This window comes from Crocodylus siamensis, chromosome 5 (genome assembly GCF_052110815.1).
Source record: "Crocodylus siamensis isolate JL-2025a chromosome 5, ASM5211081v1, whole genome shotgun sequence".
Classification (NCBI taxonomy): domain Eukaryota; kingdom Metazoa; phylum Chordata; order Crocodylia; family Crocodylidae; genus Crocodylus; species Crocodylus siamensis.
This window is the reverse complement of record NC_143399.1, coordinates 30540099-30567836: the sequence shown is the minus strand read 5'-3', so window position 1 is coordinate 30567836 and position 27738 is coordinate 30540099. Positions and strand designations below refer to the sequence as shown.

General features: G+C 41.0%; 1 protein-coding gene across 7 annotated transcripts in view; it reads right to left on the bottom strand.

The window, feature by feature from the left end:
• Window positions 1-5010: 5010 nt before the first annotated feature.
• The window catches only part of LRRC8B (leucine rich repeat containing 8 VRAC subunit B), a 38180-nt gene continuing 15452 nt past the window's right edge, over window positions 5011-27738 (bottom strand). For 4 of the 7 annotated variants that reach the window (XM_090048375.1, XM_090048373.1, XM_090048377.1 and 1 more), the window contains 4 exons: window positions 22549-22687; window positions 14930-15032; window positions 10755-12913; window positions 5011-6623 (listed from right to left, as the gene is read on the bottom strand). In XM_090048375.1, the coding sequence (XP_089904501.1) occupies window positions 6354-6623; window positions 10755-12887 (2403 nt within the window). In that variant the 5' untranslated portion in view covers window positions 12888-12913; window positions 14930-15032; window positions 22549-22687 and the 3' untranslated portion in view covers window positions 5011-6353. The remainder of the gene's footprint in view (window positions 6624-10754; window positions 12914-14929; window positions 15033-22548; window positions 22688-27738) is intronic. The other 3 variants (XM_090048376.1, XM_090048372.1, XM_090048378.1) reach the window with 1 other exon arrangement.

Genomic DNA, 27738 nt, shown 5'->3' with positions numbered 1-27738 from the left:
GTGCCAACTCATTAATTGTTCATGCCTGGCGTAACTGGTCACCTTTGGCAAATATAACTTTGAAAGAACTTCCGCCCAAAGCAGAGAACTGTGTATACACTCAAGAAGAACAGATCGTGCACAAATATTATCTCTCCGCCTATGTATCTTTCTGGTGCATCTCTGTCTTGCCGGCCCGTCTATCTCTCCATCTCTGTTGTAATCTTTCTTATCAAGAGCTCTCGGTAATCTGCAGACTGCAACTGTTTATGTGAATCGCTCGGAATCTGTAACAAGCAACTCTCTTACCCACCCTGTAAATGCTAGGTAACATGATATCTGCATGCTGTAACTGAATAAACCAACTCCTCTGCCTACGCTGCAGCACATCAGTAGCGTAAGTAAAATAAACCTTTTGTGTAACCATATGCTGTGTTTAAATCCTCTGACTCCTGCTCACTGTTATCACCCACCTGTCCGGTTATAAATCCCCCTCCTCGCGCCAAGCCGGTCATGCCAACCCAGGCTCGCAGGTCAAGGGTGCACCGGCATTAGGGGCGCGACATATATTACCTGTATCTACTACCGAGAGGTGGACAATAGAAATTTCTTCAGAAAGTACAACAGCATTCTTGATTTGCCAACACCAACTGATTAGTCACTGACATGTTACAGGCTAGGATAACAAGTTTTCAGACAGAAACAGAGTTCCTGACCTACCGTTATCTGCACAGTCCAGCAATGAAGGGTTGAACATGCTGCTCTTGCATCGACATGAAGGAAGTACCCTTACGTGAAAGCTCTGGTGTCACTGCTGTTTATCCAAAACCCCATGACCACTACACACAGTCAGTGGTCCTGCACTATTTCTAGCTATACTCTGTTGCAACAATGGTGCAAGAACAGTTTGTAGTTTTCTAGAACAAAAGTCTTGGCACTGGTTACAAAGGACAGGAAAAGGGGCCGTGCACAGCCAGAAGTGCTTCAAGTCCCTTGTGCTGGTGGGAGAAGAGCATTTCCAGCCGGAGACAAGTTTTCTCCACAATATGCTACAAAGTAAATTCCTAGAGCACCTTAAGTTAGTGTAGTACTAAGGACTAAGGGGAATCATTAGAAATCCTAGAAGCTAAGGCAAGGTCTTCAGTGCTATAGACACAGCTACTGGGGCAGGACAGAAGTCTGGCTCAGTGGTATGAGTATCACAAGCAAGATTAGCTATCCAGAATTATACATACCAAATTCACTTCTGCAATGAATATAGGCTAGTCCTTAGAGAGTCCAAGTAACTTCCATCAACACGAGAGGTGATTTTTTTATTTTTGTAATACAGCCAAATGCCTGAGAAGTGCTTAAACCCCACACATGTAAAGCTCCCAGCACTGGTATGGTGCTTTCTTTCACAGATTCCCTGAAAAGTTAATATTTCAAGACCATTTGCCTGGCAGACTATTGTTAGGCCTAAGAACTGGAATTTGGGCTTATATGTGGCATTTTGCAAGGGCCATGTTCCACTAAAAAAAAAAAAAGACAAAAGAGTGTTACTGGAAATACTAGAGATGTCAAGAATAAGTTACAGATGTACACTTGTTGCCTATGGAGGCCATAATTAAATAAACTAAGCAGCACTGGGCAGATTATCCAACTTTAGAAAGTCTGTACCACTATTACATAGCAGGTGGATTATTTTGCAATTTTTCTTCTTTTGACAAATAAAATTCAAGAAAGTAAAGCCAACTAGAAGTCACAATGCTACCTCAGTACCTCTATAATGCTACAGTCTTAGAAGTGTTCACAACCATTGACACTTAAATTTTAAATTCATTAAAAAGAAAAAAACAAAACAAAACTGATCAAGTGGTATATTTTCTTAATTGAACGGAGAGAATACAAGTACTTAACCAAGTTCCTTGCCTTTAAGAAGAAAAAAAATCTGTTGACTAAACTCCATGCAACAAGGATGGGGAAACTTGCTGTCAGGGATGTGTATGTTGATAGGGAAATAAAGAAAAAGTTCATAAGACTGTAATGCAAAATATTTAATTATTTCTCAACCAAAGAAAGTTCACAATTAATACAAAAATTGTTAACACCACAACAGTACCGAAACAAACTGAAAAGACATTCTGCTGTTATCAGCTTTATACAAATAAGGTAGATGTCGCTACAGCTTGTTGTACAGTAGATAGCAGAATGGATTAATACTGATTCCTTGAAGATATCTTAATTCTGAACAAATATTCAATATTAAGAAGATGGCTAAATTAAATCTCAAGTTCACAGCTATGACCGACTCCATACTCAAATGCTCAGCAGTAGGGGAAAAGCAGAGGTGGATCCGGAAGGGGTACAGTTGCACCTTCCCCTGGCTGTGCACCATGTGCCCAGTAAGCTCAGAGCTCACTGGCAGGTCAGCACAGCTCCTGCTGGGAGCTCTGCATGTGCTGGGAGCTCTGGAAGCTCACCAGCTGGTTGGCATGGAGTTCTTGCTTTCAAGCAGCTATGAAGCCTGCTGCTGTTTGCTCTTCCCCTTCCCCTCCTCCCATCTTAAATTCAGCAACTGGGGAAAGGAGGCAGATGCCTGAAGCAGAGCCCCTGTCTTTCACAAAGCCCAGGAGCTCTGCGCTGTTCATCCCTTCCTTTCTCCTACTGCTGAATTCAGGGGACAAGGGGTAGGGGGCACAAAGCAAAAAACAAAAGGCTTTGGAGCTGAAAGCAGACCCCCTTGCTGGTGAGCTTAGTGTTCACAGAATATGCAGACCTCTGGCAGGATCTGCACTGATATGTCTGTCCATTTGCTCTGACTTCACTGGCATGCAGGATCATAGCGAGGGGCTGTGCCCACACTCCATTCAGGTGTGTGGCACATGCACAATGAGCGGTTTTCACTGCACATGTGCTATGCAGCTTTAAGGGGTATGGTCACCCCCCCGCTGCAATCCCGGATTTGCCCATGGGGAAAAAGCACAAAGCTAGAAAACAGGAAAACAAAAAGGCACACCATGGTTTGAGTTAAGGCCAGGGATATTAGCCTTTAGGCTTCTTGGCTTTTGTCAGGATGTCATAACATTCATATTATTTTGAAAGGTGAGGTGTTCATGACCTCTTTAAAAGAGGAGGTAGAGGGTATGCCAAAAACTTATGCAATGCAGGTGCTGATTTTATTGTTTTATTTTTTTAAACACGCTCCACCCAGAAGCAGTAGCATTTAGGGGTCTAATTTTGCAGCTCTTCTACAGACGGTTTTCCCAACTACTTTTTGTTAGCTTACATTTCTAAAAATGTATGCAAGTTTCTAAGGCCAGGTACAAATATTCATTTCTAGTGTTGGAACGTTTCCACTGCTAGGAACAATTCCAGAAGGGGCAGTACAAACATTCAGTCTGCAGCCACCTCCTTTCCCCTACACCTTCCTGAAACCAGGGTGATCTCAGGCTGTCAAAAGTGTGGCTCGCTCTAGTCCTCCTGTTCCCAGACTGGAGCAGCAGGGCCAAGTCTGCTGTTCACTTCTCACACTGGGGGTGCTCTGGGAGTGAAAAGCAGGTACAGAGCAGCTGGCAGCTGCTCGTTTCCTCCCCTCCTGGTCTATAGGAGAGGCAGGAGCAGCTGCCTCTCCCCTACCCCCCCCCCCCACCTGCTCCAGCGGTGATCTGATCTTAGGAAGGCATGGGAGCCTTTCCCCGTAGCTCTATTTCTCCTGGTTCCTGGGAGGAGTAAAGCCACAGGAAAGGGTGCAGACATTCATTCGCCCAGGATTTCTAACCAACTGTAGTCAGATTATTTTTCACTCAAATAGGCTTTTTTGCTCCGGAAGAAAAAGCCGGAATGTCTGTACACTTCTAGTTTCTGCCAGGAGAGAGTGGCAATTAGAAACAGGAGGATAGAAAATGAACATCTGTATATGGCCTAAATTATTTCCCTGTTAATCTATTTCCCATTTAAATAGGACAAACTCTGGGTAAATGGATACTGAATAGGGCACAGCCACTGTAAGGCTGTCAGTGCACCAGTCATGAAAAATAAGGAGTTACAGAGCTTTAAAAAAACCCTTTAAAATATTAAACATATAGTGTGTATATATGTGTATGACCTTTTAAGTATCAGTACTGCTTTTCAGCATAGCAATGAAATGAAGCTTTGGACCCAAACAAATATTTCTAAAAAACAGTCTACTTGGGTAATTTTTTGTTTTTTTAAATGTACTAGGTCCAAAGTCAAGTTCTTGCACAATTTGATTCCAAAACCTAGAGCCTTGACACATCTAGTTTATATTGTAACTATTAACAAAACTTTAATTAGAATGGCACAAGCTATTCTATTCTGATGCAATATGCCAAGACCCAGCTCACTATTCATGAACTACGTAAGTACCCAGGAAATATTATGAGCCATAAAAATTATACCTTGAACTAATATTGGAAAAACTGAATACAGAAGCTACAAGATACTATACTGCTTAGCATTCAGATCTGACTGATCAGTTTATACAAAACATTTCATAATACAAATGTTTAGTAAAATCAAAGACTTAAAAATACATAAAATCCATTAGGTTGCAACACATTTTTGGTTCCCTGAGAAGAAAATTCTGTTTAGAAAGGTATATGCAATAGAATTAGTATGAGGAATAAACACGAACTTCTTGGAAAGTTACTAAAGAGACACCTTTTATTTCAGTTTAGGAGACCCGACTCTCACTACATGAATTTTAAAAAGGTAATTCTTAGGCCCCAGAACAATTATATTGGTAATGGGAGCAGTTTTTAAAAAATATACCGTATATGTTAATCCTCCCCTGATGATTTAAAGACAAATATCAAAGTATGTTTACTCAACATCAAGAATATTAATCAAAATTTTCGGCATTTTATTTGCTTAAAAATAAACACTAGTCCATATTTTATATTTGAATTTTAAGGATGTAAAATTAAAAGTATTACTGATGTATGCTCCTGAAAAACATGCTAACAATTTTAAATGCATCCATCAGAGGCAAAAATATGTATATTGGTTGTTATGAGAAATGTCAGTAGAATAAAACCTTAGAAATAGATAATGAAACAAAGTATACAGAAAAAAATGTATAAAATCTACATCCATTTTATTTCCATCCATTTTAACAAACATTAAAGGATGGGATTATAAAAGATCATATATCCCTCTTCACACAATTTGTGAAATTATATCACCGGGTGGGGGAAAGTTTACAGTGGCATTGTGATTCATTTGGTTCAGTTTTGTTTTTAAGTATTTATGAATTGTGTGGCTTGGTTTTAACTATGCCTGTCCTTCCCCATCCATTTATCTTTGATGCAAGATTTCCCTACCCACCAGCACACTAAACAGACCAACTGGAGGGACAGAGATAAGCACTGATAAATGGATGTGTAAGTGGCAAATGGGAAAACACCATAGTGATATTTGGGATTGCCAAAACAGATTGTAACTGTTCTTATTTGCCATAATTTTCTATGAAGATAAATACTAAGAAATATGATCTGCTTGTTGCCACAGTTAAGAACATGTATATAAAGCAAGGTAATTTTGCTATATTAGTAGCCACCACTTGAATACACAAGGTTCTTTTGAGAGAGAGAGAGAAATAAAATCAGAACAAACTAAATTTTAATCCATTTACTAGGTACACTGTTAGTTATCACATTTCTTCCTAGTCTAAAAAGACATAAAATACTGAAGTAGTTTACAAGAGGATATGAAGAGTAATCATCCTATCATTTTTATATGAAAATCAAGTGGCATCTCCCAAAGCTATAAGACTGGGGCAAGTGCTGACCATATACTTTAAATATGAATTTTTGTAAGTTGCAAAATGATTTCCAAGAAGCTCCATGAAACTGAAAAAATAACAATTTTATTTAAATAAGTTAGACCTAAATGAACATGTGCTACTCTTAAAGTCAGTAAAGGATTCATATTTGGAAAGAAAAAAAAAAAAAAAGTAATATGGGTAATTCTTGATCCCAGAATGGTGAGACACAAAGGCTGTTCTCAAGAGAAACAAAATTCTCTGCCTCCCCCAAAATAAAGAGACATTCACTACATCCAGGTAACCAGTTCTTCAACAGCAACACTCATGCCCACAAACATTTACTACCCTAAGCATATCAGCCAGGAGAGCCCCAATAATTTACATTTAAGGTTATTCACAAAGCTGCAATTACCTGCTAATCTATACATTACTTAAGACTAAATGTGTAAATGTTTCTTTTTAATAAAATTTACTCAGATCAATACATATGTTTTAGGCATGAATTGTAAACTAGGCTACTTCTCTCTCTCATCTTTCACCTGAACCTATCTTTTACTTAATATTTCTGTAAAGGCCTGAAGTATTTGATGACATACAGAGTCTCATCTTATTTATCCACACACATTTGCAGACGCTCTCTTACACAAAGCGGAAGTGTTTTCAACAGACTCTCTTCTACAATTAGACAGCTCCGTTTCAGAAACTGACATTCTTCCAGTTCAGCAGGAAGTGATTCAAGGTAGTTTCCAACAAGCTCTAGCTGAATGAGGTTCAACAGCTGACCAACAAGAGGGGACAAACTCATCAGGCTGTTATTTCCCAGAAGTAAATACTGCAGTTTTTTGCACTGAAATAATCCATCTGGCAGTTTCTCAATCTAAGAGAGAGATAAATAGAGAATGTGGAAATTAAAACTTGTTGGCCTATGCAGAAATTTGCATCTTCCAAAACCTAATACATTTTTCTACTCTAAAAATGTTTTTTGAATTAAAAAAAGAAAGACTGAAGAAATGACAAATTATTATATAACAGTATTTATTATACAATCTAAATGTGTTGATATCTGCATAAAACCAGTTCTGGGTTCATCTGTTTGTTTTGATAAGGATATGACTAACTGAGGCTCTAAACAGAGGTCCCATTCGAAGCAGCCCTGATTTGGGCTGCATGCACACAGTCAAATGATCTGGAATAATTATCATGGATTTGCTTTCCTAACAGAAGATACCTGGACATCCCTGAACAGACATTCAAATACTAAGCCCCTGAAGAGCACAGAGCTTGCAGTGCAGATGTTATTCACTCAGGGGGTCCCTGTGCACGTTAGTGTGCTCTGATGCTGAAAAACTCTCCCAAGAGTGATTTAGGTTTGGTTGTTCCCAGGTTATTTTTCTCCTAGACATTTTTGCTCTTGAAGAAAAATCCTGAACATCTATCTGTACACTCTTGGTCTCTACTAGGAGAGCAGTGATTGTTTCAGGAGATACTGAACATCTGTATAAGGCCATGATCCAAGTGAAAACCTGGGACAAAGGAAAAAAGAGAAGCAGTGCTGCCCTTTTACCTCCATAGCCCTCCCAAGCTGTATTGCTACTCCTCTACCAGTAGGTAGCCAGGGAGAGCATACAATGCAACAGCCTGGTCCCTGGAATGATTGGCAATTAACTTGAATAAGATGAAAATAATTTAAGATTACATAGCACTGTTGGGAGTGTGGGGAGAGGATGTGCTAGAACATTTTATCTTGTATATTTCACAGGTACTTAAAGCAGAACAATATACACTGGTACCTCTGAAGGATCCCAGGACAAAAGGCTCTCTCCCCAGAGAACTGACATGTGCTGTACCTGTTTACACCCTGAAAGTTAAATTCTTCAGAAGATATTTCATAGTTTCATAGTTTCTAGGGTCGGAAGGGACCTGAGCAGATCATTGATTCTGACCCCCTGCCATGGCAGGAAAGAGTACTGGGGTCAAATGACCCCAGCAAGGTGTACATCTCGCCTCCTCTTAAAGACCCCCAGGGTAGGAGCCAGCACCACTTCTCCTTGGAAGTTGGTTCCAGATCCTAGCCTCCCCTGACCGTGAAGTAGCGCCTCCTGATATCTAGCCTAAATCTAGTCTCTGCCAGCTTGTGACCATTATTTCTAGTCACTCCTGGCAGGGCTCGTGGGAACAGGGTCTTCCCCAGTGCCTGCTGGTTCCCTCTGACTAGTTTGCAACAGGCCACTAGATCCCGCCTCAGCCTTCTCTTGTCAAGGCTGAACAGGTTCAGGTCCCGTAGCCTCTCCTCATAAGGCCTGCCCTGCTGCCCCCTGATCACGCGAGTGGCCCTCCTCTGGACCCTCTCCATGCTGTCCACATCCCTCCTGAAATGCGGCGCCCAGAACTGGACGCAGTACTTCAGCTGTGGCCTGACCATTGCCGCATAGAGGGGGAGGATCACCTCCTTGGACCTGCTTGAGATGCATCTATGGATGCATGACAAGGTACGGTTGGCCTTCCTGACTGCCTCCCCACACTGCTAGCCCATGTTCATCTTGGAGTCAATTATGACTCCAAGATCCTTTTCTGCCTCTGCACTGACAAGAAGGGAGTTCCCCAACCTGTAGGTATGGTGCCGGTTGTTCCTCCCCAGGTGCATCACTTTGCACTTGTCTGTGTTGAATCCCATCCTATTCTCATCTGCCCACCCCTGTAACCTGTCTAGGTCTGATTGCAGCCTATTCCTCCCTTCTAGCATGCCCACATCCCCCCACATCTTAGTGTCAGCAAATTTGAACAGGGTGCTTTTTACCCCCTCATCCAAGTCACTGATAAAGATGTTGAACAATGCAGGCCCAAGGACTGAGTCCTGTGGAACCCCACTGCCCACATCCCTCCAAGTCGAAAATGACCCATCCACCACCACTCTCTGGGTGCGGCCCTCCAACACAGTCAAATTGCTGGCATAGTTAGCTTGTTTTTCTGCCTTACCTTTTATTGCCTTTTCAGGAGTCCTGTTTAGCAAAATTCATACATCTAAAGAGATCCTGTGTAAAGTCTTTAGCATGTTTTAAGCCCTATTACACTGTCCGTCTGCTAGGAAAAGCAAAGTGGCATCCCAATAGTATAGTGGATACACTGCTCTGTACTATAAACATTTTAGCACTGTTAAAATGCAGTGGTGCGGTATCAGGTTAGATTAAACAATTCAATTTTGCAGTCATGTTGGCTAGAAACAGACTTTAAAAAAGCCTTAGCGTGAATTAATTCAATCTCTTTGCACGTTCGTCTGATCTGGCTAGGTTAAATCACTTTGCAACTGCACAGACATCCCAGACATTCAGGTACATGCCTGCAGTGGCTCAGGCTAGAAGACAGGGGGCTCTAGAGCAGCCCTCCCTTCCATTCCACAGGGCTGAGCTGAGGGGAACGTGGCCAGGCCCCTGCAGGATTAGGGAGGGGTTCTCCCCCTCCTTGATAACAGAGCTTTGATCAACTCTGTTATCAGCAATTATCACCCCATCATAAAACAAACAGCCTCTCTCATTAGTTCAAGCTCTTCTTAAACCAAGAAGGAAGTGAGGGACATTAATCAGCTGAGCTGTTGATTAGCTCCAAAAAGCCCTGCTGTCTGCCACAGCATGGAAATGTAGTCAGCATGTGGTCTGCTAGCTAATGCTGAGGTGTCTGTGTAAGGCAGAGGGGATGAAGGGTCCCTGCTTAGTAGGGCTGTGCGAAGCTTCGGTCCCCGATTTGATTTGGTGGAGATTCGGCCAGATTCCATGGCTGAATTCAGATTCAGAGATTCAGTCATGAGACCCTTTAATCTGTCCGAATTGAATCAGAACCCTCCTAATTTATTTGGAGAGATTCGGCAATTCAACCACAGACACAGCTTTAAACATTTTTTCTACATACCTCAAGGTACCAGGCGGCTTGTGAACGCTGCGATGTTGGGGCAGATATACCATCCCACAGGAGTGCGGGGAAAGTGGACCCAGCTCAGTGACTGGTGCCTCCTGGGTCTGGGGAGGCACCCAGGGTCCCCCCACATCTAAATCACTGAGCCAGGGGTGTGCAGGTGGGCCCCCAGCACACTCCCCAGCAGTCCTGGAAGTGGACTGGAAGTACTTCTGGTCCACTTCTGGGTTTGCCACTGAGCATGTGGGCCCCGCCCCCACTCCTGTGGGATGCTCCATCCACCCCAGCATCGCAGCATTCATGAGCCATGCCTGGTACCTCAAGGTACGTAGAAAAATCATTTAAAGCTGTGTCTATAGCTGAATCGCTGATTCTCTGAATCAGTATTGAATCTTTAGATTGGGATTCAGCCAAATTGAATCAGAGACATTGATCCAAATCAGTTAAATCGAATCACTGTCCCTGATTCAGGCCAAATCCGAATTGAATACGGTCTGTTTTGCACACATCTACTGCTTAGGAGGGAGTGGTGAGGGGAGGGGGAGAGCAGGAAGAAGCCAGGCAGATGCTGCTGTGTCTGCAGGTCTCTGCAAGAGCTGCAGCCAAGGAACAGAAGGGAAGAACCAGCCCTACTGTGGAATAGAAAGCCCCATCCAGCTCAGAGAGCTTGCCAGGATGCTGGAAGAGTCTGGTTTACCTTAAGCCAGAAAGAGGTCTGGGACAGACACTGCATAAACTAGTTTGAGCCAAATCAGTTAAGTCGGATACTACATTCGACCACGTTTATCTCAAACTGGTTTCAGCCATTTTCAAACTGGTTTATGTGCATTGAACATCTGTTCTGTTACAGGTTTAAACCAATTTCTGATCACTTAGACCAATTTGTGTGTAATGTCTGTCCCTAGCCTTTAAATCAGATTAAGACACTTTCAGCCTAACATCAGCTAAATATGATCACATTCTTCCTAGACCAAAAAGCTTTTAACCGCAATTTGATAAAGCTGGAAAACCTCAGGAAGCCAAAATGTCACCCAGGAAAACAGGGTAGGTTAAATGGAAATATCTAATGTTTAAGAAAGTAATTTTAAAAAGTTCTACTTACATGGTTTTTTGTCAGAGCAAAGTACTGCAGATTTGTCAAATATTTGATTTCTTCAGGAATGGAGGTGAGTTTGTTATAGCTAAGATCCAAATAGTATAACTTTCTACAGAGAAATAGCTGCAGTGGGACAGTTTTAATGTTGTTGTAGTTTAAATACAATTGCTCCAGGTTTGATAATGCTCCAATCTGCACTGGGACATATGAAATAGTGTTGTGCCACAATTTTAAGCAAGAAAGGTTCTTGAGATGTTGAAAACTAATTATTTCTTCCACTGTTCTGAGATTGTTTTCTCTTAAATCTAATTCACGCAGATTATTTAAGGTGAAAATAGAATGTGGAATGCGCTCTAAGTCACAACAAATCAATTCCAAGGTTCTCAGATTTACCAACTTTTTTAAGTTATTTAGTACTATAAGTTTATTTCCCTCATTGTCGATAGATAAGTTTTGCAGAGAAGGCAAGAGGTCTGTAACCACCTGAGGTATACGGGAAAGGTTGTTTCTTAAATGAATAGATCTCAGATTCTTTAGCTCTTGAAAACCTTCATTGTATATAGTGTTTTGATGATCCAACATAAAACATCCTGTTAAACACAATTCCTTCAGTTTTTTTAGATGAAAGACCCAAAGTGGAATCCTTCCTATTTCACTGGATTTTAGACGTAATGTTTTCAGATTTTCTTCTAGAAAACTTAGTGCCGGGTAATCCAGAGTTAATGTAGAATGATAAAGGTTAAGTTCTTTGAGATTGAGTAGCTGACTCACTGCTGAAGGAAGCTTGGCCTCCGGAATAAATTCCAAACTTAAAACTTCTATTTCAGTCAGTTCAAAGACACTGTCAGGAAGCCCATTTAACATGAAAAGCTGAAGTTCAATTTTGTCCTGGGAATTTCTTATTAGTTTGTTTTTCAGTTTTTCTGCTGACCATTCATTGTTAAGATTAATTTGCTTCAGTTTGTTTTCACTCAAATCAGATAGGAATATTGAGAACCGTTGTGAATAAAGAGGATCATACTGATCTGCCAGGTGAAGAATAAATGCAAAGTCATTCTTTACATCTGGAATATCACTGTAATTACTCTTCTCTCTTAACTTCTCGAAAGAATATTGCTTAAGTGAACTTCTCAACATCCACCACAAACTGTATGTACAAGTTAGGCCATAACAGATTACTAAAACAACATAAAAAGAAGCCAGTACTTGAAAAATTTCTGCTAGTGAGTAAACACACTGGTACCTTTTATAACCTGTAAAGGCTTGAATATTGATGACACAATCAATTTCAAGTGTAATAAAGGTAAAATAATAGGGGACATAAATCATTATCATTACAAATACAATTACTTTTACTATAATCTGCTTCATGTACACTGTATATATGACATCCTTTTCTTCAACATGAACTCTGAATTTCTTCACTTTTTCAAATATAGCTTTAGCCTGTTCCCCTTCTTTTTTGTCTAGAACGCTTGAGGAACTCTCTCTTCCAGCTGGTTCTAAGCCAGGCTGCGTATAGGGTAGAGACTGCCTGCTTGCCCGTGCTTCTGAACTCCCAGGTGATGAAAGCAGTATTTTGGATTTGGATAGTGGCAGATTCCTCGCAGACTGCTCAGCAACAGTTTCTGAGAGGGCACGGGTTGTCCATGGAGAATCAAAACACTTGTGAAGGATGGCCACAAAATGCTCAAGCCTTGAACTTGTGCTAGGGTAGTAAAGCCAGAAGTTACTGCAAGCTGCAAATATGAAAGTATGCAGAAGCACTACATATGGGAAGAATTTGGCAAACCAGTGAAGCTGTCTCTCATAACACACTGCATCAATGTAGGAATACTGCTGCCGGTGAAGATCAGTCTGGATTTTAGGAGGGGCAATTATTTGCGCTGCAGAGCTAGAGGACATGTTAAGGTTGGTTTTAACCAAATCCCAAGGCACTGCGCAATGATTGTCAAATTCTAGCTTGCAAGGAAGACAACACAACAATCTGGTTTGAGTGAGCTGGAGGGCCCCAGCTAGTACAGCAACTAGCAGCATTATCATAGTGAGGTAATACCAGAAGACATCCCACCATGGTTTTAATATGTGGTAGGATGACTGGGCATCTGCTAAATATTTGAGTTCTGTTAATGTAATCATGTCTTTCACCTGTAGAACAGCAGCAACTGGAGGGGAAAAAAAAAAACAAAACAAAAAAGAGAGAGAGAAAGAGAACCTTAGAAAATGTTGAAAATATTATTAAAGCAAAGCAACTCCTTAAATATATAGAGCACTGGTCTCATGGAATTCCTGAGACCTAGTCCTATCCAACAATTTGTCATGTAACTTTAGGAAAGTTATTTAGGGCCTGACCTAGCATCCACTGAAATCATGTGAAGCTTCAAAATGATTTTAGTGGTAAAGGCTTATGATTCTGGCTCCCCAAAAGCACATTACTTATCAACCAAACTTTACCACTGAGGGTAGCCACACAAATAGATAATTGATTTCAGACATTAAACTCTAAATGCTTCATTCAATCATGATTTCTTTTGATTTCACCATTACTATTTCTTCCCCTGTGGGATAGCAGATTAAGATGTGTGTAACTCAAGAATACTAAGAATACCCAGATTAATGCACACAGGAATTTATAAATGTCAAGAGTCAGATTCTACTCCACTTGTCAGGCATCAGAGGGCATTTTTACATGCGTTTCTGGATGCAGCACTAAGCGCTTTAATTAGTTAGCCATGATCATTAAAAAGTGCCCCCATGTCATGTGTATCAGCATTACCGTGTGTCCCTACGCTGAAAAAATGGCAGCAGAGGGCTTTGAAATAAAACGTGTCCGATGAGCTTTAGTTCAGAAAGTGCCCTGCTGCCATTCTGTCAGCCCAGAGATGAGCGGCGAAGCTGATGCATGTGATGAGCAAGGCTGCCAAAGCGTGTCAACTTCCATGCTCCAGCAGACTCAATTTAATTGAGTCCGCTCCAGCGTGCTGGATTTCCAGTGTTTTGGAGGAGGCACCCTGCGTGTATGTAGGAGCCCTATTTCACCCTGTTCAAATTCCTGATAAACTGTTAATACAAAAGAAGAGTAGGTTGTCTTCCTCCTGGCTGCTGTTGTGTGATTTACTCTGAAAGATAAGAGAGCAGCTTATTACAAAATACAGCTGCCTTATTGAACTTTAAGGGACTCAGAGGGTAGAACAGAATCCATTTAGATAGCTAATAGGTGGAGCAGGATCTGACCTTAAATATAATTAAGAAAGGCTTCACTACTGACGATCCAACATCCAGTCTGAGAACTTTTCTATTTTAATGAAGAAAGAGGACCTCACTGCAGAGACAAGTTACAATAGGAACATTATAAACAAGAGGATGCTGTATTACTCAAGTATACCAGAGATTAAAAGAAACCCATTCAATCAGTATATTTTCTATTGCTTTGAGAAAAGAACAAGCTTAAAAACATAGAAGATAAGGAAACTCTTACTGGAAATAACAAAAGCTGCTCATTTATAGTGTAATTTAAATACAAAACAATAGTATGAGTAACATTTCTTCTTCTGGAAAGAAGAACACAAGAATCAAAGAATAAATTGTTAACTGCTCTTGTAGTTCAGTTTTCTAATGCCTTAAATTATTACTGCTGCCAAATTCTTCTATCCAATTAGTAAAGGAGAGAATTTATGTCTTTAAAAATAGCAGAATTGTCTGACTTCCTTATCAATACTGTTGCATGAAATTTTGGTCGTCTGAGAAAAAGAGAATGCATCACTTGGAATGGAAACACAGCACAACCTTAACTGTTTGTACTCTGTGGATACCATTTCTCACAAAGTAATCTTTTGCCTTTATTCAGCAATAAAGCAAGGAGCAGAGTTGTGTGACAAATGTAGGCTTACTGACACTTATCATAGTTTACAAAACTATGGAACATTTAGCTAGTATGGTGAATATCACCATAAATAAACATTGTACACAAAGGGAACTAAGTTTGGAGCAAATTATACTTGAATGTGCTTGCTTACTTTTCCATTCACAAAATGTAATAGTCATCATAAATTAGCTGGTTAGATAATCTACTATATATCATCTACCGGTTATAACAGAAATAGTTAAGAGTTTAGAGTACATTTTGTAAACCAAGTACAAATAAATATTTAATATTTGTAGTTAGAGGTGTTCATACTCACTTTAACTAGTGAAATGGAATAAAATAAAACAAAAAATCTTCAGTCAGGAGGTCTACACCTTTTAAAATTCCTTGGACAAGCCATTTTTGCATTTGCCTTCATTCTAGATGGAAAAAGCACAGGAAGTAAGTTGATACTATTTTAAATGAAGACCACAAGTTCATCTCCGTTTGAATTCTTACCACACTACAGATACCATGCATTTTTAAGAATGTATGCATTACAAATATGTTCCTTTATTGAGCTTACTTTACATTTTGCAGGTGTAACAACAATATACTCCAACAAAATGATCTCAATCTAAAAGGTCAGTTTTCTGCATTTTGGCAAAAAACATATGAAAATAAACAGAAAAACAGCGTAAAACAACCTGTTCCTAATTACTACTGCCAGGAGGCAAAGCTACATTGTCTAGCTAAAAGACTACGTGGGAGGCATTTATGTGATTTCAAGCAACATACAGCATAATTTTAATATTACTAATATTTTAACTCTGTAACATGCCATGTCAAGTGGTGTTCATTTCTGGCATAAGAGTAACTTCTATTTTTTAGAAACAAGCCAACAATATATTGCCAAACACCAGTCTCTGTAGTATGGATGTTAGAAACCCATGGGCAAACTTCACAAAGAATGTTCTCTTGAACAGATGAAAGGATGTTTGCTAAACAGTCTCATTAGGACTACAGCAGAAGAGCCCTCTGTTCATTCTAACATTTGAAGGAAATAAAATTAGGGGGAAAGGAGTTATTCTCACTTGGATGATGCAATTTTTAATGGACTGGGGTAACACTGGACTAATTTACCAGGCCCTCTAAATGAAAAAAAATTTGAAGGATTAGCTAGTTATTCCAGCCTCTAGACGGAGATAAAATATTGGAAGTTTTGATGATTGTCTGAACTTCACTAGATAAGAGCATCTGAACAAGAGCCTACTTTGTCATTCCTTAACAAGTGCTTGCAAAAAATAGTTTTTTAACGAGATGAAAGAATTAAACATTGCTAAAATCAAAAATCAAAATGATGAACCTCCTTCTCCTTTCCTTTGGTATAACTTGTTTTCAATCTCAAAACATGTGGGTGTAAGAATAAGAAAAATATACTGCACATATTCAAACTAAAGAATTGAAGCCTGCTTATGATTCCATGTGGACGCAGTCCTACACAACCCAATGAGTTTCTTCCCAAGCACAGGAATTCATCTACAGTACTGACTGCAGAAAAAGGGCTCAAATATAGTAGAGCAATTTCTACTTTCAATTCCAACCTGGTTTTAAAGTTTACAAGTTTAAAATAAAGCAGAATCTTAGCAGAGCACTCAAGAACATACTCAGGAGCATAACAGGCAACAAAAACTAGATCATGGAAAACTAACTTAAGACCAAATAGTCTATGGAGAAACAACACGTGCATGTGAACAAATTTATATGAAGGATGAGGGAAAAGAAGAGACCTAGTGGAAGGAAAAAAAGAACATTATAAAACTAAACATAATGCATGTAGTTCATCAGATTGCTTCAAATGGGTGCTCAATGACTTAAAACTTCAGAACATGCCAATCCTCTATAAGAAATACTAGATATCTTGTATATCATCATTGATATCTATGATGCTAAAATAGGTCTGTTCAATCACAACACGATTGCTGCCATGAGAAATTCACAGTAGTGGCCAAATATGAATAATTTCTCTAAGCAAATATAGAATCATAGAAAATTAGAGTTGGAAGGCACCTTGGCAGGTCATCTAGTCCAACCCTCTAATCAAAGCAGGACATGGGGTGCACCGATACAGATTTTTTGGGCCGATACTGATAGCTGATTATTAATGAGCCATATTGGCCGATACTGGTCGGATTGCCAATACGCAGCCTGGCAGTTTGGAGAATAGTGTCCAACTGGTAAATCTGTTGGGGGTTGGAGAAGGGAGGGAAGAACAGATCAGGGGGTGGGGGTAAAAAGGAGTAGAGCTGTGGCAAGGGTTGCCCAGCTGGGGCTGTGCAGGACCAAGCCGCAAGCAGCCTGTCCGAGAGGCGTGGGGATCAGCTCTTGCCATTGCGTGCACCACTGGGGCAGGCACAAGGGTGTGTGTGCGCGTGTGTGCGCGTGTGCGTGCGTGCGCCTCCTACATCTGTGCGTGGGGTGAGGGCAGGCTGCTGCTATGGGCTGGGGTTGGCACCAGGCTCATCCCGGTGTGGGGGGCTGGCCCCAGGCTGTGCTCTGGGCAGGTGGCAGCAGTGCTGGGAGGTGGGTTCGGGGGGGAGCTACGATGAATTCTGGGGTGGAAGTAGCCCACGCCATAGCCTCTGCTTCCAGCACCACCACTACCCATCCTAAGTACATCATCTACCCAACTCCCCCCTCCACCACGAAGAGCCTGACACTGCCACAGCCCCAGCCTGCAGCAGCCCGTCCTCACCCGGCGCACAGATCTAGGGGGCATGTGCCCCCCATGGCTCTCCCAGGGTGCACAGTGGCAGGAACCGCCCCCTGCACCCTTTGGATGAGCCGCTCATGGCTTGGTCCCATGCCATCCCTAGCCCCAGCTCCAACCCCACTCTCACTCCCTCACTTCAGGGGCCTTGATCTACCCTCCCTATGCCCCTCCCCCCCAACAGACTTACCAGGCGGATGCTGCTCTCCAGACTCCCAGGCTGTGGACCGATGTATCGGTATACCTCTAAGTATGACCATCCCCAGCTAGATCATTCCAGCCAGGGCTCTGTTGAGCTGAGCCTTATAAACCTTCAGGGATGGAGATTCCACTATCTGACTAGGTAACCTATTCAACCCACCTAGTGAGAAAGTTTTTCCTAATATTTAAAATCTCCCTTGCTGCAACTTGAGACCATTGCTCCTTGTTCTGCAACCTGCCACCACTGAGAACAGTCTAGCTCCATCCTCTTTGGAACCACCCTTCAGGTAGCTGAAGGCCATCATCAAACCCCTTCAGTCTTCTCTTCTCCAAACTAAATAAGCCAGGTTCCGTCAGCCTCTCTTCATAAATCATGTGCCCCAGCCCCCTCACCATTTTCACTGCTCTCCACTGTACTCTCTTCAACTTGTCCACATCCTTCCTATAGTGCCCCCCAACTGGACACAGTACTCCAAACATGCACAAAAGGAGAATACCTATGGGAGTTCAAAGATACAATGACAACGCTGTTACTTCATAGGTGAGCAACTTGCAATGCCAGAAAAGAAAGGATTTTAAATAATCAGAAATTACAAAAAAATCCTTCCCAAGAATCCTGTAATACATCAGTCTACCCTATACTCTTTGTTGTATTTTCATAGGCCAAAATGTGAGAGTTCAAAAAAACATTAAAAACTCTCAGTTCTTCTCCGAATCAAGTCCTACCAAGACCCTCATAAAAAGACTAACATAAGAAGTAAAGCTTCGTAAGCTTTTCTTCTTTCCTAGATGTTACAAAAGAAACTGAAATTCTTCTCTGAGGCATGAGTACCAAAAGCATAATAGCAGCCAATTAGCAGTATACATTTCTTGTTTTCAACCACCACTGGTTGTCTATCTACAATTTAGTAATATTGAATATCAAACCTAGGTAGTTTAAGCTTTACAGAGTAACCCAGCTGACTGCACATCTTTCAACAAGATCGGGTATGGCCAGTCATTAAGATAATTCAGTTAGCTAAACACTTAATTAGCTTTTTTCTAATTCTTAATTTTCAAATGATTTTGACCAACTATCAGTGTCTTAATTTATTTGACTTTAAAATTTAATATTGAAGGAGAACTGGTTTACTTACTTTTCCCTCATCTGGAACTAGAATTTTCCTCTCTCCTAAATAGAAAAGCTCATTCACTAACAGATAATGTACATCTTTTAGATGCATTTCACATATACTTAAGCTTACGGACTGTTTTGAATACAACATTTGCTTTTCTGGTTGCTTCCTTTTCCATATTTACCATCAAAGTAAGAATATCTACTCTTACCAAGAGGTCACTATGGCCTTGGTTAAGCAAAACACCCTAAATTTGAGAACATTAGTATTTTCCTGAATTGGAGCCTACAAGAGGACTTCTGGAATTGAGAGAGAGAAACAGTTCTCCACCTCTGCTTAAAACCATTTGCTATGCATCTTGCCAACTGTTTGATTTATTTTCTTAAGCCCAATTCAGAGCAACCCTGAGCACCTACTGTCTGTGGCATAAATTCAGTATGGGTGCCTATACACGTGCTGCGGGGTGGGAGGGAGGGATTTAATTAGAGAGCCTCACAGGAGCTGCTCTAATTAAAACACCTCAGCATCTCATGTATTCAGTGTCGCATGTTTCAAAATGGCCATAGGGGCTGTTTAACGAGTTTAAAAGTGCCCCCCCTGCCATTTTGAAATGCAGGACACTGAATACATGAGATGCTGTGGCACGCTGAAGTGTTCTAATTAGAATGCTCAAGCAGACTAGAATGCTCAAGCTCTGGCATGTTCTAATCAGAATGCGTTAGAGCACATTAGGGGTATGTGAAACGCGCCGTATTTGATTCGGATTCAGTCCAAAATCGGGGACAGTGATTTGATCCAGATCACTGCCCCAATTCAATTTGGCATAATCTGAATCTGAAGATTCAATGATGATTCAGAGAATCAGTTATTCGGTCATAGGCACAGCTTTAAATGTTTTTTCTACATACCTCGAGGTACCAGGCACGGCTTAGGAACTCTGCGATGGTGTGGGGGATGGAACGTCCCACAGGAGTGTGGGGTGCCCCCCCCCGCATGCTCAGCGGCAAACCCAGAAGTGGACCAAAAGTACATCCAGTCCACTTTTGGGTCCACCAGGGAGTGCGCAGGGAGGCCCCCCACCTCCCCTGGCTTGGCGATCAGCTGCAGGGGTACACCGGATGCCCCCCCACACCCAGGAGGCACCAGTTGCCAAGCTGGGGTACCTCACATGCTCCCCAGCTGTCCCAGAAGTGGATCAGAAGTGATTCTGGTCCACTTCTGGGTCTGCTGCTGAGCATACTGGGGACCGCCCCCCATGCTCCCATGGCACGCTCCATGCACCCCAGCATCTCAGCATTCACGAGCTGCCTGGTACCTTGAGGTATGTAGAAAAAAAATGTTTAAAGCTGTGTCTATGTCTGAATCATCTAATTTCTCCAAATCAATTTGGAGGGTTCCGATTTGATTTGGAGATTCGGCCACCTAATCACGCCAAATTGAATCAAAAACCTGAAGCTTTGCACAGCCCTAGAGCACAGGTATGCCCTATGATGCTACTGCCTCTAACATGTAACAAACCTTGGACTGATGCGAGTCAGAAGCAAAAAATGTACTTCCATATGGCTCATCCTTTAGTTGTTTAACTCATTTATGGTATAGGTCAGAAACCAAATTCTTAATTTAACATATTAAAATGTACTTCCCATTATATTTCAGCACTCCATGAACATCTGTACTATGGAAACAGGTGACCATACTACACAGACACCTACTTTATTACTAAGCTTAAAGTTGCTGTGCCACAATACTTGTAGACTCTCTCACACTTCTAGATAAATGGGAAGCAGAATCTGACAAAAATAATAAGCACATTTTTTCTCTCACAGATTTCTTTTCAGTAGTGATAACCAAGGTTAAAAACCATCTTAGTCAGTGAAATACTGTGAGTTTGCCTAAATATTTTTCAGTATTTCATTTGCAGGTCTCCTTACACTGTAAAACAGAACTACTGCTGACTAGACTTTAGCAAAAACCACAGCTGAAATGAACAAATCTTTATCTGGTTTTACTGCAAAAGGCACAGCTCTGAATCAGGTATACGTCATTAGCAACAGTTGCATTTTTTACTGTATCCAGTGATGGCCTGTTTTACAATACAGAATTCAATGTAAGCTAAAGCAACTGGGCTATTATCCTTTATTGTTTTGATAAAGGATATGTCTCTTAAAAATCATAGAAAGGACAGATATTGGGCTGAACTTAAGCAATGTAAGGCAGTATGATGAAAATATGTACTGAGATAATTTTAATAAATAATTATTGAGGAGGTACGATTGGCTGCAGTTATTTAGAATGCCCTCAGAGATACTATGTACTCTATGTGTACTATGAGAAGCCTGTTTATACATACATGGCCATCATCACACTGAATTGAAACTAAGCTGTGCAATTCTGTATTATAAAAACATACTCTCTTTGCCATTTTGTGGCTTCTTTTTAGGAACTGCAAGGTTGCCATTTCCTATTTCATAATTCAAACAGTATTAATCGTGTAATTTCTCTCTCCTTCCTTAAGTTCAAGGCCTTTTTGCTACCAAAAAAGGTAAGTGTCATGCTATTAAGATCTTAAAATATTAAAATCCTATGTCATCTGGACTTGTTAATGACTATGTTCTAAGACCTCTGACAAACTATGCTTGTTCATTGAAATGAACTTGTATGAAGTAAGCCGATTTATAACTTCCATGTTTAATTTTGTAACACTGAAGCAATAAATCTCACTGTTTGGTACTACATTTAGAGATAAAATTGGTTTAAGCAAAATTATGAAAACTAAAAATCCTTAATCCAAATAAATTTGTTATTCAAGTAAGTGTAAGAGTGACTAATTAAATGAAATATTAAAGTGTAATGCACTTGATAGTTTCTGTTCCATCCCAGCAGCTTTTAGCCCATATCAAAGCCGTAAAAGCTTTTCAAAGTGTCTTAATTCAATTGGCAATCTTTCTTGAAAGATGAGGCAAAATTCATCCTTGCATAACTGCTGATTTCAGCAGCGTTACATGACAGACAAAAATTGGCCGATAGGGCACAAGACAAAGCAATGGAGTTAGCCAGTTTTCAGGTAAATTTTTTAAATTACTTCACCTCTGAAAGTCTCTCAGAATTGATCAATGGACACAAAAATCAAAACAGAAGCAATCAGTTTCCATTTGTACAGGGGGATGGATTAGATCAGTCTCTCTCAATCTGTGGGTTGTGACTCAAGACTGGTTTGCAACATATGAAAGGATCGTGAACAAACTTTAAAAACGGCTTCTCCTTTAAAGAAGAAAAACATGGGAAACCATGGCTTTTCCCTTGCAGGCTAGCAGAGTTCCAGCCTGCAAGGGGCTGCTTGGGGACCCCCATGCCCCACACCCCCGCCACTCCTGCCCCACACACTCTGGGACTGAGGCCTGGATACGGGGGACAGCAGGTTGGGAGCGAGGAGCACTAGGCTGGGACTGGCCATCCGTGTTTACAAGCAAGTCCTGGTACAAAACAGGTTGAGAACCACTGGACTAGATAACCTCTTAACATCCCTTCCATCCCCATTTTCTATGATTTACAAAGCACAACATTTCTATGTACTATATTCTTGTTAAACTTTTGATGTTATATGATATCCAAATTGTCACAACCCTTCAAAGTTACATAATTTTAGCCACATATACATACATTAATCCACTTATCTGGATATTATTCTTCTCTCATTCCAAAAGACCCTGAACAGGAGGAAAGGGTCTCCAAATCAACAGGTATATTTTCAGTTTTAGATTGTTTTTCATTACAGTTTCCAGCCGCCTTTAAACAGACCTATTTTATGTTATTTGATCCAAAACAATACAATTACCGTTATCAATTAAAACATATTTATGCAGTCCTAACCTTGTCAAGCATTTTAGATACCCCTCTAATTCTGTACGTTCTCTTTTCCAAAGGAGCATACACATCAAGGCTTTTCAACCAGTCTCTTTCAGAAGGCCCCGTTCTGTTATTCCAGTAAGACAGGATGCACTTTGTGGCCCTAACAAAGAGACACCAACAAATTTTACTTAACATTTATCCAAATGTTTGTCCATTTGTACGGCTAGGTCACTGATTGGAGGTCAGGAATCTGACTGCCCAACACTAATTGGGCTTTGAAAGGAATGCAACTTTTGAAGGACTCCAAACAAGAAACTACATTTGAACTCAAGGTCAGGTAAAGGATTATTTTTGAGAAATCCCTTGTAGCAGAATCTTTAGATACTGACAATATTCCCACACTAAGGACACAAACGTGAACCTGCAAAAAAAACATCATGAACAAAGATTTTTTTATTCTTTTAGTCATCTTTTTGCAACCTTTCATATTATTTATGTATGCAACTCTACCCTTTCCTTAAAATTTTGAGGAGACAGAAATGTACAAGTCCAGACCCTGCCATTACAACCTAGGGCAGACCTGAATTCATAGCAGATTTCATCAAAATTAGAGGCTCATTAATTCTTTCAACATTATGCCTACCATTATGTTTATAAAAACAAATTCTAAACCACTTAATGCTTTGCCTTTCAGTCTGTACTTTGCTTATTAAAATTTCATGTAATTTAAATTGTACGCTTCCTACATTGGAAACATTTTGTTTGTACAGCACCAAGCACAGTCAGTATGCAAACAAAATTAAAGGAAGCTCTTTTCTAGTTCTTTCTAAAGAATACTATTTCAATGTGAAATTGAACATGTATTAGCATTTATCATTTTGTACTTAATATAGCCAAATAAAATGTAATTTTGCATAGATCACTGAAAGATTAACTTGAAAAATATATTAGACCAAAGCCTTTAATAGACTTACTGAACACAGAAGGCTGATCAAGAGCATACTGGTGTTTACCTACACCTGGCAAACATTTTCTAACAGTGTTGCTACTGCAACTATAGCAGAATAAGATAGGTCTGCCACACTATTGGCATATGATTTTGACTACCATAAGTTTGAGCATTTCTAGATCTAAGATGAAAGATCTATCTTCAAATAAGTGAACAAGGTCTTAAAAATCAGACATGCCCTTAAGCGAATTAGGAGATATAAAATGTCACTCCTGGTCCTATACTGTTTTTTTTTCCCCCTACAGAGAAGAAATACCTTACATAAAAGAGACAAAGCAGACTAAAATAAATCCCTATTTTGATACCTACCAATATACAGGTATAAAACTACAAGACTTTAGTCCTGAAATCTGAACTAGGAAAAACATAGGGTTGGTTTGTTTGGTTTTTTAACCGTAAAAAAAATCACCTCATCTGCTTATGAAGTGCCCTAACTTTCTGAAAAAAGAGCCTAATTGACTTATTGGACCAAGAGTCAATTGATCACCAAGTAGGATTGCTACTAGTTTGAATAGACAGTTCCAGGCTTTGGTCTTGATATAGTCTCACAGCAACTGTATTTGTGTAGTCATAATTTAACACAGAGACTATATTTCAACAATTTAACAAGTTAGGGTTGAAAAGGAGATAAATCATACAGAGCTTTGAACAAACTTTAGAAATCATCCAAAGTCATGAAAATTTTTATTTATTTTCAAAAAATAAATCCTGCTTACAAACCATGTGAAAAAGGCAATCTGGTATTCAAAGACTCTTTAGGCAATTACTGAGCATTCAAGAACCATAAGGCTGTGTCAGGGGCTAAAATACCGTATGCTGGTGCAGAAGTATTGTGCTGCACTACCCTAGCAGAGCACTGTTCCATATCAGAACCTTTGGCAGTCACTAAGGTCTCTGCTACACACTTCATATATTATGCAATTCACTGGTTAATCACGCAGTAAATTTAGACCAGCAACATATACAAAATAATCACACAATTAACTAGGAATAAGTACAAGCTAAACCAAAAGCCACTCAAATTAAAGTATACCTATATAGAAGTTCAAACCAGTTTAAAATCTGGTTAAGTTAAACTGCCCAAACTTCCTCCCATAGATAAAGCCTGACACACATCAAGGGATAGAGGGAGAAACAGGAGACTATGCAATTGGATTATAGTTTCATAGTTTCTAGGGTCGGAAGGGACCCGAGTAGATCATCTAGTCCGACCCCCTGCCATGGCAGGAAATAATACTGGGGTCAAATGACCCCAGCAAGATGTTCATCCAACCTCCTCTTAAAAACCCCCAGGGTAGGAGCCAGCACCACTTCTCTTGGAAGTTGGTTCCAGATCCTAGCCACCCTGACTGTGAAGTAGTGCTTCCTGATATTTAGCCTAAACCTGCCCTCTGCCAGCTTGTGACCGTTATTCCTGGTCACTCCTGGCAGTGCACGGGGGAATAGAGACTCCCCCAGTGCCTGCTGATCCCCCCTGACTAGTTTATAACAGGACACAAGATCCCCCCTCAGCCTTCTCTTGTCAAGGCTGAACAGATTCAGGTCCCGTAGCCTCTCCTCATAGGGCCTGCCCTGCTGTCCCCTGATCATGCGAGTGGCCCTCCTCTGGACCCTCTCCATGCTGTCCACATCCCTCTTGAAGTGCAGCACCCAGAACTGGATGCACTACTCCAACTGCGGCCTGACTAGTGCCGCATAGAGGGGGAGGATCACCTCTTTGGACCTGCTCGAGCTGCATGACAAGGTACGGTTGGCCTTCCTGACTGCCTCCCCACACTGCTGGCCCATGTTCATCTTGGAGTCAATTATGACTCTAAGATCCTTTTCTGCCTCTGTGCTGACAAGAGGGGAGTTCCCCAACCTGGAGGTATGGTGCATCACCTTGCACTTGTGAATAGGATGGGATTCAACAAAGACATCCGCCCACCCTTGTAACCTGTCTAGGTCTGACTGTAGCCTGATGCTTCCTTCTAGTGTGCCCACATCCCCCCACATCTTAGTGTCATCAGCAAATTTGAACAGGGTGCTTTTTACCCCCTCATCCGAATCACTGATGAAGATGTTGAACAGCATGGGCCCGAGGACCGAGCCCTGCAGAACCCCACTGCCCACATCCCTCCAGGTTGAGAAGGACCCATCCACTACCACCCTCTGGGTGCGGCCCTCCAGCCAGTTGGCGACCCAATTGACTGTGTGGGCGTCGACACCCCAGTTTCTTAATGAGAACGGGGTGAGAGACAGTGTCGAAGGCCTTCCGGAAGTCCAGGAAGACTATGTCCACTGCTACCCCTGCATCTAATGATCTGGTAATCTGATCATAGAAGGCCACCAGGTTGGTCTGACAGGACCTGCCACTGATTAAATGTATTCTGCAAATATTCTTGTGTCCAAGCTCCTGCACTGGTGAAAGTAGATGTGGTTTTATCAAGTCCAGACCGCTAGCTACTGGTGATAATATTTCCTTTTCTGTTCTATCATTCAATGAATTCTCACACTGCTCAGTTCTTTGCTTTCACTATGTGACTTCAATGTTTTCTAGTCTGTCTTCTTTTTTAAAATCTTTTAATTCATTTTACCTAACCAAATATGACTGATGGCAAAAAGGTTTATCAAATTAATTCTGAAACTGAGAACTCCATGAATGAAATTGAATAACAAATAAAAGCAGGATCTTAACATTCAAAAGAATTAAAAGTTTATTCTAAAATCTGCAAGGCAGTTATAACTGGATTACTATTTAACTCAATTTTATGGCTGCTTACCCTTTCCTTCCCTCTAATTTAAAGGTTTTTCTACCAATAAAGGTACCAAGAGTGCATCCTACTATGTGCAAAACCACTGTAGAGCCAGGTTTCTCTCTAATTCTGTGATTTTGCTAGAAATGGATACCAGGTCCAATTATTAGAACAAATTATTCTAACCTCTTAAAACCCTTAAGTAGTACAGTAATTAATACTACTGGGAAATCTTTCTGGAGAGCTTAGTTAAGCCTTTGGTTACTACACCTCTACATTTCAAACACAGAAGATACCAGCTCCCCCTACTGGGTGCCTTTGAATTTTCTCTATAATGGAGCGTTGTACTTTTTTCTTACAGATATCATTCATTTTCACAAGATTTAGGCGTTCACCTTTCTTTTTTATGCCAATTTAAGATAAACTTTTGAAAGTCTTTGCATCTACCTCACCTGAGCTTCTCAAATATGAGCCTTCTGCATTCTGGGGAGATACAAACGTTCTACTGCTAGGCTCAGTGCCTTCTGGGATGTCTCACTACTTTGGCTGGATTCTTACCAGAGTTCTGAGACTTAGGAGTTAAACTTCCCATAAGTAATTTGGTTTTACTAGGCCAAAACTGGTTACAAATCACTTTTAGGCTACAAGCAAGCAGCATTGCTGATACCGCAATACTAATGCTCAGTATGAAAAAGGAGCTCAAGTTGGATTGGGAAGAATGCAGGTAGATGGATTTGAATGAACTGGGTAGGGGTGCACCAATATATCAGTTATTAGTGGCAATCTGGTAGCCAAAAGGAAAAATGATGTTACTGGCTGGTATTTGTACCTGAAAGCTTGCGAAGAATTTTTCCCAACTACTTGAATTGGTCTAATAAAAGATATTGGATTTACCCAAAGAACCTTGTCTGTCTGTTATTGTCTATCAGCCTTTTTTTGGTTACTGTAGCCAATTATGATGGCTGCATACCCAGAGCACCCTGGCGAGTCCTTGTGCCTTTGCTGCCAGCCTGACCCCACTGTAGACTACAGGTCCCAGCAAACAGCAGAAGAGGGCACTGGGGAACGGTCATAGGTGCCACGCTTAGCAACAAAGGGATTGTTACCAGCTCCTGCTGCCACTGCCATGGAAATGCCATGCATAGGGCAGATCCCTGAGCACTGGGGCTGTGCAGAGACACTGGGCTACATGTATTTGGGGTAAGGCACCGCACAAGGGACATTCTGGTCTGATGGGCACTGGGTGCCTTTGAAACAGTGGCTTCTCCCTGGTGGTCACCGGACCTTGGCTGCGTGGGGCCTGCCAGCACTGAAGCAGCAGTGTGCTCTGGGGCTCCAAGTGTGCCGGGCGCCACTGTCTGCACAAGGGTTTGCCCTGCCCCCCACCCACATGGCAGCATGAACCATGTGGGGAGCAAATAAAAAAAAGAAGTTGCTGGGTGTAGCAGTGTTGGTCTATGGACATGG